General features: G+C 56.6%; 1 protein-coding gene and 1 long non-coding RNA gene across 2 annotated transcripts in view; one reads left to right on the top strand and one right to left on the bottom strand.

The window, feature by feature from the left end:
* TWIST2 (twist family bHLH transcription factor 2) overlaps window positions 1-6,655 on the bottom strand; it is a 35,996-nt gene extending 29,341 nt beyond the window's left edge. The window contains exon 1 of the mRNA XM_024563706.4: window positions 5,962-6,655. Within this exon, the coding sequence (XP_024419474.1) occupies window positions 5,997-6,479 (483 nt within the window). The 5' untranslated portion in view covers window positions 6,480-6,655 and the 3' untranslated portion in view covers window positions 5,962-5,996. The remainder of the gene's footprint in view (window positions 1-5,961) is intronic.
* A 154-nt stretch (window positions 6,656-6,809) lies between these two features.
* On the top strand, window positions 6,810-14,889 carry LOC123480171 (uncharacterized). The gene is made up of 2 exons (XR_006656073.3): window positions 6,810-7,015; window positions 13,847-14,889. It is a non-coding gene; the product is annotated as an uncharacterized lncRNA (long non-coding RNA).
* The last annotated feature ends 2,475 nt before the right edge of the window (window positions 14,890-17,364 follow it).

Genomic DNA, 17,364 nt, shown 5'->3' with positions numbered 1-17,364 from the left:
TTGCGGTAGGTCCGACCGCACGTTCAAAGCAGAAGACTCAGCCGTCCGCTGAGCAGCCGAGGCGGACTGGAAGCCACAGCTCGTGTTTTCTTTTAGGGAGTGTATTTCTTTTACAAGCTCTCTCTCCCGGAGCCTCTGCTCGCCTCTGAAGCAGGCGGAAATCTCTCGAATCTCTTCAGGAGAGGGACATACTCACAGAGAATTCAACAGAAAGGCTAGTGTGGCATTTTATTTGTGCAGCACAGAAAAACAGCATTTACAACACAAGTTTGGGCATCTGTTCCCCGTGGGGGAGTCAGATAAAGGCTCCCTTCAACTCCCCCCTACAAGCAAAAGGCTGAGACCAGCCGGCCGGCCGGTGTCCCGCATGAGCCGCTCCGTGACCACAGCACGAACCTCAGCCTCCTGGTTGGGGCCTGATGCTCGGTGGCCATCAAAGGGTTAATAAAAATCAAGAGGTTTTTTTTTTCCTCCAAATCTTTCCCATCAGTCACACACCAGAGCTGCACAGCCAGAAAAACAAATGTGAACTCGCCATCAAACTTCTGAGAAATACAAATGCAATGCCAGACAACATAACTGAATTTATAATTTTCCCCCCAAAGACGCCGGTGGCTGTTTTTTAAAGGCTGAATGTGAGCTGAGAAGAAAGAATATTTTCCAGAATAACTGAACTTGAAAACTGAAAGTTCTTCAGGTTCAACTCTGTCCTTCCTTTAATCGGTGGAGAAATTCTGACCTTAAGGAGGGAGGGACGTGCTGGTGTTAAAGGCACTGCTCCCAGGATTTGAGAAGCGAGGTTACAATTCTACTGGGTCATCGGACTGGTTGCCTGGTCGAATGACAGGAAGGAAAAGGATATCGTGGCAGGAAACCTGGAGGGCAGGCACGCAGCACTCGGTCACAGGCCCTCTCACTCACCACCCAGGACTGCAGGGTTCCAAACAGTCAGGTCTTGGGTACAACAACGGTGTAGGTATTCAAAGCACGTAAAACACTGTTTTGCTTCCAAATGACTCTATTTTCAACTAACCGCTAAAGGCTTCTCTCATGTCAGGATGAAGTTACATGGTGGCCTTTCCAATTTCTGAATCCAGTCTCCTTCTAACGTGACAGCCGTCAGCAATCACTGAAGAAAAACCCCATCGTGGTTCACATCGGCGTGGAAGCCACACCGCGATCCAATCACATGTCACGGTATCTCATTCCAGAACTAACATGAAATTAACGCACACTTCCCGAAACTAAGTTGCATTCAAAGGTTTACTATTGAACCCAATACAAAATATGTTCCTAGAACAAACAAATACTAATTTAAAATAACCACAGCTGAGTGGAGGCTTCTCTCTCTCCCTCTCTCTCTCTCTCTCTCTCTCTCCCCACCCTCATCCCTGTCTGTCTCCCCCCCCAACTTGGTATTACTTTAAATACTAAACCTTTAGAGTCTATGCTGCTTAGTGAATAATTTTTATAAATCACAGCCTTTAGAAGAGCGTGTGTCTGCCTGTGTGCATAAGTCAGTACAGACTTAGCTAAAAGCAAATGTGCCAGTTTCAGGTAAATGTTGCCTAAAATGTCTCTGAAAAAACATGCTCTTCATTAGTATAGGAATAAATGTATGGATTGGTATTTTTCTCAGATTTCTGGAATTCTACTATTTAAGAATTTTAAAGAACCACCTCTAATTAATTCTATATAAGAAATATGTTGAGATTTCTCAGATTCTGAAAAGAAGTGCAGTAATACAAACTACATCAGGAAAAACTGGACTTTTGCTCAAAAATGCATATTTTTATATTTTTAGTTTATCACTGTAAGATAACGCATAATAATTCCTGGTATAATTTACTCACTTGAATTAGAAACATTTTAATTCTTGTGGGGTAACTTTTTAAAACTTATTCTGAGACCCCTATGGACTCACACGAAGTTGTGATAAATAACACCGAGAGACCCGTCGCCCTCAAGCCTGGGCTCCCCAGCGGCAGCACCTCACACGGCTGCCACACAGCGTCACAGCCAGGAAGCTGGCCCCCACACCGTCTGCAGCCCGCGCCCTGAGTTCACCAGTTTTACACACCTGTGCGTGCACGCACGCTCCATACTCTACCACCCTGTGGGGGGCACGGACTCAGGTGGCCACGGGGAACATCTTTTTAAGCAGTTTCTGTTTTTAGTGTTTCATCTTGGCTTTCCTTTGAATGTATCCATGTCTGTATCTCTTAGAATCTACTTCTTCTTTATGGCTTTCTGTTTCTTGGCTACAGTAACGTGTTCGTCTCGTCTTGTAGTTTTATGGCCTCATCCGTGAGCTCTCTGCTGGTGGAGAGCTTTGTCTTTGCTTTGCCTTTTGCAGCACATTTATCCTTTCCCATGAAAAGGCACAAATATAAACAGACATTCCAGCGCACATTCACGGGGTTTTAAAGACACCAGTGAGAATAGATTAAAATATATACGAAGTTTAAAAACTGTCATAAAAGTTCAGCCTTTAAAATTGGTTTATTAAAATATTTGTTTTTTTTAAACCCAGACTTAAACTAAAACTCTGAGTTATAGTGCTCTGCTCACAGAGTTTACTTTACGAGCTCCGTGCCAGGCAACGGGAACCTGGCATCTGTGCCGCTGCCAAGGACGATGCGGCGATGCAGGGATGCTGCAAACTCGGGGTTTCCAGGCTCAAGACCTGTGTGAAAGTAGTGCCGTTTTTAGTACAGCTCAGCACAGCATTCTAGCTCAGTCGACCTCCAACGGCCACCCTCCAAGCCCAGCCCTCCAGCCTGGCCGTGGCCTGACGGATCGCCAGGCCTTGGAGCGCTATGGAAGGGACAATATCCACATGCCGAGGTCAGCTCCCTACGCCCGATCTCACTGACGGGCACTTCATCCCCAAACACTGCTTAGCGTGCAGGTAGCTCAGCCGGTCATTCTGCCGCTTCTGACCAATCAAACGCTCTACTGAGACTCCGCATGTCCGCTCTCCACGGCAACTCAGTTTCTTTTGAGACCAGCTAGCATTCAGCTCACAGCAGTGAACGAACACCTCCAAGAAGCGAATTTTCGGGAGGGAGGAAAAACTTATGCATATTGGATACTGAGAGGGCCATGCTCTGCTCTCGAAAGTAACTCCAGCCCTCAGAGAAAAACTAGGTCCGTGTGCTGAGCGTGGTGACCCGCTGAAAATCTGTGTGGACTTTGCAGAAGTTAGAGGGTTTTTTTTTAACCACAAAGAGGGGAAAAGAGGAAAGAAAGGTCCAATAAGTAATCGTCGCCTCCCTCCCCCCTCTCCACACCAGGTGCCTCCGATCCTGCTCCCGAAGCCCAGGCATTTAATGAAAATACTGAAAAGTCCTCAGAGAGTTTTCCACTGGATGAACCCAGCTGACGGCCCAAAGACACCTGATTTATTGTCTCTCTGTGTTTTTAAATACCAGGCCAGAGAGGAGAGTCAGGATAAATATCAGCACCAGCCCTACGATTTCCTGTTTCTCTTTATATCAAAAGGCAGTGTTAGACTTTTTTATCGTGGCTGCTGTTCATCCAGACACAGGTCCACGTATGTGTGTGTGTGGGTACATACACATCACAGGTTCATGTATGTGTGGGGGGGGTATACACATCTCATGTTAGACATTAAAATCACACACTCCTTCCTGAAAGGTCTAGAAATTCTCTGCTGAAACATGTAACTAACGTTTCTTTAACATGTTACAAATTTGTTAGCCTGTCAACAAATACATAAGAAATGCCATTTAGCAACATTTTCAGGAAATACAACCAATGCTGATCGCACTGATACTCATAGAGACGAGTGGGTTAAAGGCAGAAAGAACACCAAGTGTCTGCCTGGTGAGCAAACAGGAGCTGCGCCCGGCTGCTCCTCCGTCAGGAACATCCGCGTTGCCTCCTCCTGGGCAGAGCAGGCATCCATCTACTTAGAGAGACTTGTTTATTGGAGCTAGTCACCTAGATTCAATTTTACAAAAGTAAAATGAAATGGACCCCCTAGAGACCACGTGTTCTCCAGCTGAATTGTTACCTGTTATGTTTTAAGGGTTTTGTCCATAACAAACTCTTTAACACCTCACTTACTTATTACAAGCACGACTTTTTATTTTTATATCATCCCTAGTCGTGACCTCTGTCTGATTCTCTCAGTTTTGGCTATGCCATTATTTTGTAATGAATTTTAAATGACCTTCCTAGACTTTGCACTAAATCCTATCTCCTGGTATTTGTTCTCAGTAATTTTCTCGAGGAAAATCTTAATGATAATTTTGTTGGCATTTTCCTTACGCAAAGCTGCATGTGTGTATTTTTAAAACAGGACATTCCTCCTCCGCTTGTTCGTATTTCAGATGTGCCGTAAACCATGGCTGCTCTGCGGGTAAGTGGGGCTGACTAATGGAAGCTCACAATTTAGGCAGCAAACCCCAGAATTCCCATATCATCCTCCTGCAGCATTTCAGTACGCAGCCAGTCCAAACCCTCCTTCCTAGAGCAGTACGTGGTCGAGACACTTTCCATCTGCTTTTGACAAAGATAGGAGAAGATTCCCAGGCGCTATTCTCCGCTAACCGTCTTTGTTCAGGGTCTGGGCACCGATCCCTGATTCACAGGGCGATTTCGTCAGGAGAATTTTCGGTGGCATGGAAATTAAAAACATACAAAAATAAAACCCACCGGTGCTAGATCAGCCTTCCATGGGCACAACAAAAACATTTTCAGATCTAGAACCGGGTGAAAAAGACACGAGCCTGTTGGGAGAGCGAGCGGCCGCGGGCTCCTGAGTGATCCAAATTCCTGCTGTGCAACGTGGAGGTTTTACAGGAAAACACTGCCAGGTGAGCAAGCAACTAAACAGTCTGAGTAGGAAGGATTTTTTAACATCCCCCCCAATAAATCTTGCACCCTTCCATGTGCCGCGGAAGCCACTACCCCACAGAGCCTTCTGGAAAGGAAGGCGCCTTGGTGGTTAGAGCCCTTCTGAAGGGATTTCCAAGGTGTCTGAGGACCAGGCGCCCGGCGGGAAGCCCTGAACGTTCTTCCGGAGCGAACCGAGCTCCCGGGGCTCTCGGCAGCCGTGCCCCGCCTGCCTGCGGGCTCCCGCGGACCGACCAGCCCCGGCTCCCACTCCCTCCAAACCTGTTTCCCAGCCTGGACCCCGGGCACTTCCCCCGCGGTGTTAGAGGCCGGGACGCGGCGCGCGAGGAGCCCCTTCTCGGACTGTCCAGGTTCAAGGCTGGGACCAGAGTCACCCAGCTCCTCAGAGGTCTGCTCCACCTGCCCACGGGCAGCCGCAGTTCTCGGGCTCCGCGCTGCGATCCGCGCGCATCAGCCTCCGCAGTTCCCCCGCGCTCCGCCGCGGGGCTGTCCCCGGCTCCCCCGCTGCACTGACCCCGGAGCCGCCAGCACTGGGCAGTGTCCTCTGCCCTCTCCAGGCAGACCTGGGCGCTCCCGGTGCGCACTCCGGGGCCCGACGCTCGGGCCAGGACGCCCTGCAGGAGCTGCCGGGGAGAACTGAGTGTTCGTTCCCGGAGAAGAGTTCGAGCCACAACCCACCATGACCCGGCGCCGGCAGCTTCCAGGCCGGCTACCACTACGAGGGACGCAAAGGGCAGCTGCTCCCCCATCTCTCTGCCCCTGGACGGCCCCAGTCGGTTCTCCTGATGCTTTTTCCTCCAAAAGTCACCCACAGGGGCCCCCACATGACACCAAGAATGGAAAACGCGACAGTCGCCGATCTGCCTTCACCCGACTGACACCCGCATGGGAGCCTGTGAAAGGCCCCAGGGGTGCCCGGGACGTGGGACCTTCCTAACCGATCCCCGTCTGTTGCCGGAGGGAAAGCGCACCCCACGACGCCGCCCCGACCAGTTCAGCCTCCGAAGGAGGGATGCGCGGGCCGGCCCCCGCCCCCGGCGGCGCAAGGCGCCCTCCGCGCGCGCGCTCGGCACCTACCCTGGAGCGCCGGTCCGGACGTGGGTGGCGCGGCGCTAGTGGGAGGCGGACATGGACCACGCGCCCTCCATGCGCCACACGGAGAAGGCGTAGCTGAGGCGCTCGTGGGCCACGTAGCTGCAGCTGGTCATCTTATTGTCCATCTCGTCGCTCTGCAGGACCTGGTAGAGGAAGTCTATGTACCTGGCGGCCAGCTTCAGCGTCTGGATCTTGCTGAGCTTGTCCGAGGGCAGCGTCGGGATGATCTTGCGCAGCGCGGCGAAGGCCTCGTTGAGCGACTGGGTGCGCTGGCGCTCGCGCACATTGGCCAGGATGCGCTGGCTCTGCAGCTCCTCGAAGGACTGCGCGCTCGGGCTGCCCTTCTTGCCGCGCTTGCCCGGGGCCGGGCTGCCATCTTCGCTCGACTTCTTGCTGTAGCGCCGCTTCCGGCCGAAGCGCTTGGGCTGCCGCTCGAGCTCCTCCTCGCTGGTGCCCAGGCTGTCCACGGGGCTCACGGGCGAGCTGGAGCCCTCCTCCATGGCGCCCGCCCGGCGCGCGTGGGGCTGGGGCGCCGGGCGCCGAGCGCGCGCCGCCGGCCGAGCCCGCGGTCACCCGGCACACGCTCCCGGGTTGCTCGAGAGGCTCTGACTTCAAGGCCGGCTCGTGCAAAACCGAGATCTCCGCGAGAGGAAGTTATTCTAACTTTTTTGGAAACTCTAGCCGGGCTGGGTTGCTAAATAGTTGTCAGGAGCGGGGGCGGAGCGCTGATTGGCCGCCGCGGCCGGGGGCCGGACAAGTTCTGGGGCCTTCGCCCGCCGCCCCCGCCCCCCGGCGCGGCACTTTCAGTTTTGCCTCCCCCTTCGGCCCTGACCGCGGCGGGCACCTCGGAGGCCTGGACCTCGCGCGCTTCCCGCGCCTCCACCCCGGGCTCTGGCCACTCTCCGGCTGCTCCGCGCCCTGGGCTCAGCCGACCCGGCTTTGTCTGCTTCTTGACGTGGAGATCGGGCCCCACCGGGCTGCGGGATCTCTCCCAGGGCGCCGGTGGCGAGTCGTACCCTCGATGCGCTCCCAGGAGGTGAGGACACGGCGGGGAGCCTCCGGGGAACCCCGGGGCCTGGGTGCGCTTCGGCCGCCCCTGGGCGCGCAGCGAGTATTCGCGGTGGCCGAACGCTCAGCCTGGGTTGGGGACCAGCGCGGGCAGGAATTCCTGAGCCCCCACCGAGGGCGTGGGGACACTCGGGTGCCCTTGGAAACGCCGCTCCCCAAGCACGTCCAGCGAGGACCCCTGGAGTCTCCGCCTGCTCCGCCCAGGCCCTGTGGGGGGGAATGTTTCTCACTCCAACTTGTTGGGGAGCCGAGGCGCCAACCCCTTCGCAGACCCTCCTCCTCAGTGCCTGAAAATCTCAGCGCCACAGCAAGCCTCTGCGGGAATTGCCGGTGCCCACCTCGCCCACCTGCATGGTCCTGCCCCGGGTGCAGGTTGGGGACCAAGGGCGCCCGCTAGGCCCGCGGCGCTGGGCCCCACCCTCCGCGCTCCCCCTTCGCTTTGTCAGTCGGCAGTGGACCGAGGGCATGCTGGGCAGCTGCGCGGCCTCCCCCGCGCTGGGCGCCCACGGATAGCCGGGAGCAGGAAGGCGCAGGGCGGCGGGAGCTCAGGGCCCGGCCTCGGCGGGCAACACCGTGGACCCCGGCCCGCGCCATCTGGACTCCGAGAGCGCGGGCCGTTTGAAGTGGTTGGGGGGCTCTTTGTTCCCCGGGCCGCTCTGGCTCCGGGCCTGGAGGTGGTTTACGGCCTCGATGCCTTTGAACCTATTCCCAGGTGGCCCTAGCGCAATTAGGCCCGGGCCTGAGCGGGGCTGTCAGACCAGCCACGAGATCAAGGGCGGGCCGGGCCCTTTTTATTGAAGTTGAACTCCGGGCCGGCAGAACGCGCGGCCTCGCCGGCTCATCTGGCCTGCGGGCGGGACTGGGCCTTAGGAAACTCCAGGGCGGCCTGCGCGGGGCCCCTGGCTGCTCAAGGGGACGTTTCCCCAACAGTCTGGTGAGAGAAGAGCCGGCCCTCACACAGACATGGCTAGTTAACGGAGCTAATTGTTTCTAGGTTCTTCCTGACCCGCGGTCTTGCGGCCCTATCACCTAAGGGTCCTCTGGAGTCCCTGGGCGGCCCAGCTGGCCTGACCCCCCCCACACACACACACTCTAGGAAGGCCCGCTGTATCCAGGGCAGCCAAATCACTTTCAGTGGGTCCCTTTCTTTAACATTCTAAAGTAAGAATTTTAAGAACAAAAAGAAAGTGGGAGGATCCCACTCCCCTGTGTCCTGCCCCCCACCCCCACCCCGGGGCTCGGCCCTTCCCGGGTGGCACAGATGGGCCTACGTGTCCTACTAGCCTCTCACAGTCTGCTCACAGCCGCCACTCGCGGGTCTTTTACCGACTCCGTGGGTCACTGGGTGGGGGAGACCCAGGACGCAGACCCTCCTTGCCAGCCGGGCTTAAGTGAGCGCAGCAACAGCCCTCCCCCACGAACCAGGACGCAGACAGCCCACTCCCCTCCCGTGTCTGCCTCTCCTGCTGGCCACGGGCATCAGAGGGCCTCCTGGGAGCCGGGTCTAGGGGCCCATCATCTGCCTCAAGTGCAGCAGCAACACCAGTGCCGAGCCCTGGCACCTAGAAAGGGCTGACCCCTGACGGCCAAGGCACGCCTCACATGTGGGCGAGGTTCTCTGCTAAAACCCCCTTTGAAGATTTCCCCTAAAAATGGCTCAGGGAGGCGTACGACAAGCTTTCAGGTGCCATTGCCCATAGGACAATGGCAGCGTGACATTCCCCCCCAACATGTCTGGTGGGCGGGTACCCACTGTCCTTTCCATCCTTCCCCTGCTATTCCTGCCCGAATTGCCGGGAACAGGAGGCTCCAAATGGCCTTTCTTAGGCCCGGGAGCCCCGGCCGCCCTGGCCCCACGAGGTGCACTCTCGTGGGTATGAGGAAGGAGGGCCCAGCGCACGGCCAGGTCCTCGCAGAGGCCATTGCGTGATGTGATGTGTGGTTTCCATGGCAACACGGCATCGGCCCCAGGATCTGGAGGTGGGAATGTGTGTTTTCTGAGTGGAGCCCAGCTGGGGAGGTGGCAGCGGCTCCCTGGTCAGGGGCTTTTTGGAGTCACTGTTCTCCTGAGGCTCCACTGGGCCGTCAGTCCCGAGAGCTGTGCCAGGAGCCTGTTTACTCAGCGCCGCACCACCCCAGCACGGCCTCGAGCGAGTTGTTTCCCACTTGCACAGGCCGTTGGGGGGGGGGGGGGTCCTGCTCACTGCAGCCAGGCACCCACCCCGACCAACAAAAGCACCTAATTGTGTATCGTTCTGGTGGCTTCACCTTGCAGACAGGAATACGTTCAGAGAGGTTTAAACACCATAGCATGTCTGCGTGCCCTGAGTGGGCCACGCTCCACAGGCAAAAAAGAAAAAGGAAAAAAGGTTCGAACGGTATGAACTGCTCGCATTTTAGTGACAGCATCGCTGTTGTCACTCTGGAACTGTAAGCGGAGCAGACAAGTAGTTATGTTCCGCCTTTGACCAGCAAGGTCTCCAGCGGAGAGGAAAGAGGTGCGCACCCCAAGTGAGGGAAGCCAGGCGAGCCCCCGGTTGCTGACTCCGTGGCAAAGATCGGCGTGAACTCCCGATGCATTGTCTCCTAAACACCGTACCTCCTGTCCCTGACCACTGAAGAGACCGGAAACATTGAGCGACCCGGTGATAGCGTCCAGGTGGGTCGTGGCCCCTCGTGGAAGAAATGCTGGCTCACGGTCTGGGCCAGACACAAACAAGACAAGCCCGGAGCAGCTCATTATGCAAAGCCAGGAAGCCATCGGTGCCTCTTGGTGTCGAGTTGGAAAGACTCAGAAATGGACCTAGAGATGCCTGCACAGGCCGAAGATGGTGCGAGGGGCACGGGCGTGTATGAACGGCGAGGGGAGCCGGCGGCTGTGGTCAAAGCCCACCAGTTCATAACGTCCATCAGACAAAACACTCACCGGTCACCTTTGGCTGGGAACAGCAAGCTGACATAGGATTCCAAATGTTGGTAAAGAAAGGGAAAGACCCAAGCATGTGACCAGCCTTCCTCACCCAGGTGTGCCCCAAAGCACCATCAGACTTGCTGAGGAAGTGGCTCCACGGGTGTACCCCAGGTAAGAGACGGAGGGTGCGAAGGCCAGCCGGGCCTCCCGACCGAGCGGTTCGAAAGCCTCATCCAGGCACCTCACATCACAAAGCTGGGGGCCAGGCCCAGTCACCTCGCCCTCGGCGCTGGCGGACATTTCCAGGAACCCTGGGGCACAGGTACACACCCATACCTGGCCCCTCCTCTGCTCAGAACCGGAAAGGGCTCGTTTCTCTCTGTGTGAAAGCCTGCCGTGGCCGGGGTCTGCGAGGCCTGCCAGCCTCGTGGTGGTCCGTCCCCTCCTGCTCTGGCCTCCTGTCCCAGCCCACTCCAGTCCCACTGGGCCCCGCAGCCCCTCCCCGCACAGGGAAGCCTTGCGGCCGACCTCCTCACCTCCTGAGGCTGCCTGGGATCCTGCTGTCATCACAAACGGCCCGTCTCCCCTGCCCGCCACCGTGTGGGCCGGCAGGCTGCATGGCGTTCAACAAGGCGGATTTCCCGACATCTGCCGGAGTCGCCCAGCCTCAGGTGGCCTCGCCATCGGCCTGATGGTCAGAGGCTGTCGGCTGGGCAGCTTGGGTTTCCGCCACGTGGCTTCTCCAGCAGGCTGTGGAGCGCTAGCTCCCTTCTCTCCTTTCCTGGTCCTGGGCATGGCGCTGGGCCCGTGTCCCCGTCTGCTGGGAAGGCCTCACCACAGCTCGTCCAGCGCTCTTCTGGGAGTGGCTGGATCCGGTTTAGCTCCACTGTGATTCATGAACCAGGAAGGCCATTTTCTCCCCCGCCACCCCCACCCCTCTGCACACCCGAGTGCTGACGACCCAGGTGGACTCCTCATTCCTGCTGTAGCGTCTCATTGGAGCCTGCGTGCTCCGGAGTAGTCCTCGCTGCCCCGCCCAGTTTGCTTCAGCCTTCAAACTGGCCGTTCCTGTTTCATGCCCTCTCTCCCCTCCCACGTCCCACCCTTCACCCGGAGCCCAGCAGGTGCTGTGCTGACCCAGCTCCCTGCCGGACGCTGCGGCTCTGTCCTGAGAAGAACACACACTTCGTTGTACGTGGTGGGGAGAAGCGAGTGAAAGCGAGAGGACAGTTTACACTGTCCTTTTTCATTCATCATCACTGATGACACGTCTCATATGTGCTGAGAAGGGCAGCAGGAGCCACGCAGCAGGCTGGGGCTGGGGAGGGCTTCGGAAGCTGGGCTGCGGGGCAGGCCGGGCGGCGTCCGGGCACTGGGAAAGGCTTCAGCGGAGGGCACGCCCGTCCTCGGGCAGAGGAGGCAGGGGGCATTCAATGAACACGTGAGCCTGTGCTGAGTCCCACAGGGGCGAAAAGGGCAGTGGGTCGCTCCCATGGCCAAGAGCTCGGGCTCAGTGGCCAGGACCCTCTGGGTTGCTGGTGAGGTGAGTGCAACCGGAACCCGCCAGGCAGAGCAGGACCGCACTGGCTCAGGCTCAGGTGGCTTCAGGGGTTTTGAGGATATGTGTCCTCCTCCTCCCACCCCGTCCTTCATCTCTGCTTCTCCCTGTGTGGAGGCCTCACCCTCTCTCACAGCAGGAGCCCCCCCACCCCCCTGGATCGGCAGAGAAGTTGGGCACAGACCCTGACAGGCTGCACTTCGGCAACGTGGGGCCGGGGCCCTGGGCAGCCAGCTGTGCCATGTGGTTGCCCCGGGATGGGTGGGACCACAGGGCAGGTTGGGGCCCTGCGGGTGGGGAGGTTCCCGCTGGAAAATGTCGGGCCGCTGAACAAAGCGTGTCCCCGTAGCAGGCCAAGGCCCATGGAGTACAGTTGACACCTGGCTGTCCAGGGTCTCCTAGGACCAGATACCGAGTTCAGTTTTCTTCTAAAGGCAATGGGGGGGGGGGGGAAGGGGGCGCTAACGGGGGACACGATGCCCAGCTGACGTTTCTGTTGAGAGAAGTTGGAGGATGACAGCTAAATGGGAGGCAGTCCCAAAGCCAGGGGACCAAGGAGCTAGGGAACCTGGGAAACAGGAAACCAGGGGTCAGGGGCTGGCAGTGCTGGCAGGGGCACAGGCTGGTGAGGAGAGAATGGAGGGCCTTTGAGGGAGAGAAGCTGTGGGGCCTGACTTCTCCTAGTGCGACCGTGAACCTGGAGTTAGGCTTGGGGTTCACTGGGGGTCACAGCCGCCCATCTCTGCCCATTGTGTTTCCGCTGGTAGGTGCACTAGTTGGGATCCAGGAGACACGTGATTTACATGCCACTTTATCATGTAAGAAAACTCAGCAGGACCCAAGCAAGGCAGCTGGCTGCGTGGCAGCTCAGAAACAGAACCGGGGGGCAAGGAGCCTGAGCTCTGGGTCCCGATGCGGACGTGGGACTCGGTTCCCCTCTGTGGAAGAGCAGGTCGGGGCAAACCATCCCAGTGATGCCCTTGACGCGACGAGGCGTGGGTCCTGTTTCCAGAACTGAGGCCTCTGCTGGGGAGCTTACGCGTCCCGTCACACTCGGGCACCTTTGGGAAAAGGGGGTGCATGTCCTGCTGAGACGTGAGTGTGAGTGTGTTACATCTGTGTCGGGACTGTGCGGGGGAGCCTTTGGCTACCACACATGCCCCGACCCCTCATCAGGCCCCCGCCCGGTTGCGGCCTGCTCACAAACGTCCCTGAAAAGGTCGTGTGAATTTATCGTCCGCAGTCCTTAGAATTAGAAATTACGGTCTCTCTGCCGCAGGCCACTGTTCAGTTTTTAGCAGATCTTAATTTAAAACTCTACACTACGTGTTTTTAAAGGTTCTTCGGAAAACTCCAAACTCACCTGTTGAAAACTGGTCTTAAAAAATCCTGAGTGCTCATTTAAATAAACGTACAGGTTTAACCCAATGGTTTTAGGGAATAAACCTGGAATTAAACTTGTGTATTAAAATTCCGATGATATCTTCAGTGTGAATACGCAGCAAAGCAGCCTTCTGGGGGCGCTTGGGGGGTGTGGCAATACCGCCTCACGGGCCGCCTTGCTCTCCCCGAGCTCTCCCTGAGGACCAGGACCGAGGGCTCTGAGGGCCTGCACGTGTCTCCGTGGGGGGGGGGGGGGGGGGGTGCTGTACTGCTCTGGGCTGCACGGGTTTTAAAGGGTTTTTAATTATTTCATTTGATTTCATTTTCCTACTTTACTTCTTTAGCTCCTACCAGGGAAGGTGAATACAAAACAGCCAGGGGTCCCCCACCCTGATCACGGTTCTGCGGCTCCATCCTCTGAGTCCGTCCACCCTCTACGGCGCCCCCCCCCCCCCCCCCCGCCGTGGCTCTCTGTCCTGCCCTTCACCCTCCGGGGAGGTGCTCACCGAACTCGGAAGTAAAGAGAAAGCAGCGCTAGTTTATTTTTCCCAGGAGAGGTTAGTGAACACCCGTGTTGGAGGGCGAAACTGTCCCCTGTTCCCCGGTCCCCACAGGGGCACTTCGTGAGAGCTGGGTCAGGTCCTTGGGGCTGGTCGAGTGGTGGCCGAGCCCCAGCCCTCTGTCCACATTGGAACCCACGGCAGCCGGTCTGTGCCTGAGTGGCTTGTACCTCAGTCACCCCTGTCTGGGCCGCACTGAGGTTTGCAATTTTAAAGGGAGAAATTGGTTGCACTCATTTTTAATTCTTAAAATTTTTTGTGTAAGAAATCTGGAAAATCGTATTTTCTTTTAGGAAAATGCCACGAATGATACTTTGGTATGTAATCAGGAACAATGCAAGTAGTGGGAATCTCCAAATAACTATTATCTTTCTGCTCAAATTTAAGGAAAATGGTCGGTCGATGAAGAGGAAGGAGGCGGAGGTGAAAGAGCTGTACCATCACGTAAAACACAGGAACAAAAAACAGCCTGAGTCCGCGTTGCTGAGGTCAGCGGGGAAGTGGCCCCGTGCCCCACACGCTCGCTCGCTCGCTGGTGTCTTCCTCTGTCGCCCTCGGTGTCTGTCTCGGGCATCAGGCCCAGCAGGCGAGCACACCCCACCCCACCAGGAAGGGGGGTCTCCTCACTTCTTTTAATCAACCACTTTCTGAAGGTATGACACACTCCCATTTGAAGATTAAAATCTGATTCTTTTTGACAAATGAACCACCTCCCCAATCAAGAACGTGTCCTTCACTCCAAAACGCTGCCTGTTCCCTCTGCAGTCCGTCACCTCCCCCTCCCCCAGCCACCCGCAGCCACTGATGCCATTTCTGTGCCGCAGTTACTTCTTCCCGAAAGTCACACACACCAGGTTGTGCAGGACACTGCGGTCTGTCCTGAGCAGTAATGATTTTAAGCTCCACCCACGTGCCTGCAGGAGTCGGTAGTTTGCTCCCCTTTGCGGCTGAGTGTTCCCCGGTGTGGAGACACCACGGTGCGTTCCTCCGTCCATTGGTGGTGGCACCGGGTCGTTTCCAGTTTGGGGCGATTACGAAGGAAGCCGCGTTCAGGCCATCGCTCAGACCGGCCTAATCTCAGATCTGAGATTCCTCTCTCTCAGGTAAACACCTGGGGTGAAGTCACTGAGGCCTGTGTAAGCGCACACTTCACTTCAGAAGAAAGTGCCAGATAGTTTCCAAAACGGCTGGACCCTTTTGCATCCCCAACAAGTGTGTGTGAAAATTCAGCTGCAGATGGCTATGAAAACAAACAAACAAGAAAACAGAAAGTAACAAGTGTGGGCAAGCGCATGGAGAAATCGGAACGCTCACGTGCGGTGGAGGGAAGGTAAACCGCACAGCTACTCTGAGTGAGTTTGGCGATTCCTCAGTAAGGTAAATGCGGAATGACCCCGTGACCCGGCCATTCCACGCCACTTCCAAAGGAACCGAAAACGGGTGTTCAATCAGAAACGTTCGCAGCGGCAGCTCTCACAATCGCCAGACTGTGGGGCCGACCCCATGTCCGTCGGGGATGAGTGGGTAGCCACACCATGGAAGGTTCTTCAGCCGTGAAAGGACGGCGTGCCGGTTTGTACTACGGCGCAGGCGCATCTGGAAAACACGCCAAATAAAACGAGGTGGGAAGCAGGGACATGTTGTCTGGCTGCGTTTACATGAAATATTCACCCCGGGGCAAATCCACGGAAACCAAAAGCACACGGGACACGGGGGGCTGAGAGAAGGGGTCTGTTAATCACGCATTTCGTTTTCTGAATTTTACGATGCTGTGACATCTTGGGGTCCTGTAGACCGACAGAGGGGTCACCCCTCCCAGGGTTACCTAACTCCTGGAGATGGCCAACAGCGTGCCCGAGAACACGCCTTTGGTGGACAAACTAACCAATCCCTGGTCCACACAGCTCACCCAGCTCACACCCTCAGGCCCCGCAGGCGGGGACACAGTCTCCCACCCCAAATCACCCCAGGGCCAGTCACCACAGCCAGGGGCCACCTTCCAGCCCAGAGCCAGCTGGAAGCATGGAGCCACCCCACACCGAGTCTGCTCAGCTCGCTTCCCTGCCCGCCTTGCCTTTCCTGCGAAAACCAACAGAAAGCTGTTGCCCACACATCCCCTCTTCTTCTGCCTCCGCCCCAGCCCGGGTTTCCCTGTGTCCCCCGCCTCCTGTTTCTTCGTGTGTGCGTGAGCATAAAAACGTCTTCAAAGGACAGCCATTTCTGTTCCTGTGTGCCTTACCACAGCTGGTTAAGACAAATCCCAGGTACATTTTCAAACAGCGGGAAGAGGAAGGGCCTGTTCACTGTGTATGGGGTTGGCATTTGAGGGGTTAAAGACGTTTTGGAATTAGGTAGCGGTGGTGGCTGTGCAACACCAACACCGTGAGCGAGCTCATTGTCCCCGTGGTAAATTGTACTGTGTGTGTGTGTGTGAGTCAGAGGTCTCCAGAGAAGCGGAACTGATAGGAGAGAGACATGAAATAGAGAGAGAGAGAGGGAGGGAGGGAGAGAGATGAGAGGGAGAGAGCTGATGGGGGGTATGGGGATAGAGTGTGAAGAGATTTACCATGAGGAATGGCTACCATGATTATGGGGGTTCAGAAACACCCCGGCCTGCCTTCTGCCAGCCGGAGACCCAGGAAAGCTGCTGGTGTCATTTCAGTCCAAAGGCAGGTGACCGATGTCCCAGTGCGGCAGGCAGACAAGAAGCAAACGGAGTGACCTCCTCCTTTCCCTGCCTTTTCCGTTCTTGGCCGAGTAGATGAAGCCCACCCACGCGGGGAGGGCGCCTACTTTTCTGACCCCCCAAGTCAAATGCTGAGCTCACCTGGGAACACCCAGAACAATGTTTGCCCGGGAACCTCGACACGGTCAGGTTGGCACATAAAGCTCATCGTCACACTGTCTTTTACCGCCACGGCAACAGCAAAAACAGAAAATCCTGCTCAGCGCTTGCCGGGGCCCCTCCCTTTCTGCTGCGCCGGGCGGCTCGCGGTGGCTCGAGGCGGCTCGCGGCAGTCTTCGTTTGTATTTTCACAGTGACTGACGACGCTGGCCTTGTCTCCCACCAAGCGTCCCCTTTACTTTGAATATCTGTGGCATCACACGAAAGTTGCAGAAATCATTCCAGGCTCCCGCGTGCCCTCTGTCCAGTGGGCCCCCCTGGGGGGCACTGGGCCCGTCCATGGGCTCCCGCCAGCATTCTGGGGATGTGCCCCTCCCCCAGTTTTTCTTCTTTTTAACTTAAAAATTCAATTCAGGTGACAGACAACATTGTATTAGGTTCAGGTGCACAACCCCGTGATCACACATTGCTGTGCCTCAGGAAGGGATCCCCGGAGAAGTTAGTGCCCCCCCCCGGCACCCCACACGGTTACTACAGCGTCATCGACTGTTCTCTGTCCCGGGGACTGTCCCTGTATCCAGCAATCTGTGTCACGCTGTCCCCACCCCACCCCGCCCCTCTCACGGCCATCGGTTGCCCTCTGTATCCGTCAGCGGGCTTCCGTTTCGCTTATTCATCGTGTGTTTCAGTTTCCACCTACAGGTGACATCACAGGGTCTTTGTCTTTCTCTGTCTGGCGTACATCACGCAGAACGATACCCTCCAGGGCCGTGGGTCGCGAAGGGCAGGACTCACTCCCCGCTCTCCTGCGGTGCACAGGCCCCTCCATCTTTCGGGCACTTCCTCTCTCCTCCGCGTCGCCAGAACGTCCAGACTGGCGGGCGCCGTTCAGTGTGCTCGCTTGCCACTCGAGGGTCTTCGGTGAGGTGGCTGTGCGGGTATTTTGCCTGGCTCCTTCCTGGGCCATCTGTGTCCTTATTGGTGATCAAAGAATTTTTTATACATTCTGGATGCAAGCCCTTTCTTTCATCTGTAGTTTGCAGTGTTTAGTCTGTCGCCT

Source organism: Desmodus rotundus, chromosome 2 (assembly GCF_022682495.2).
Source record: "Desmodus rotundus isolate HL8 chromosome 2, HLdesRot8A.1, whole genome shotgun sequence".
Taxonomy (NCBI): domain Eukaryota; kingdom Metazoa; phylum Chordata; class Mammalia; order Chiroptera; family Phyllostomidae; genus Desmodus; species Desmodus rotundus.
This window is presented reverse-complemented; position numbering and strand designations above follow the sequence as displayed.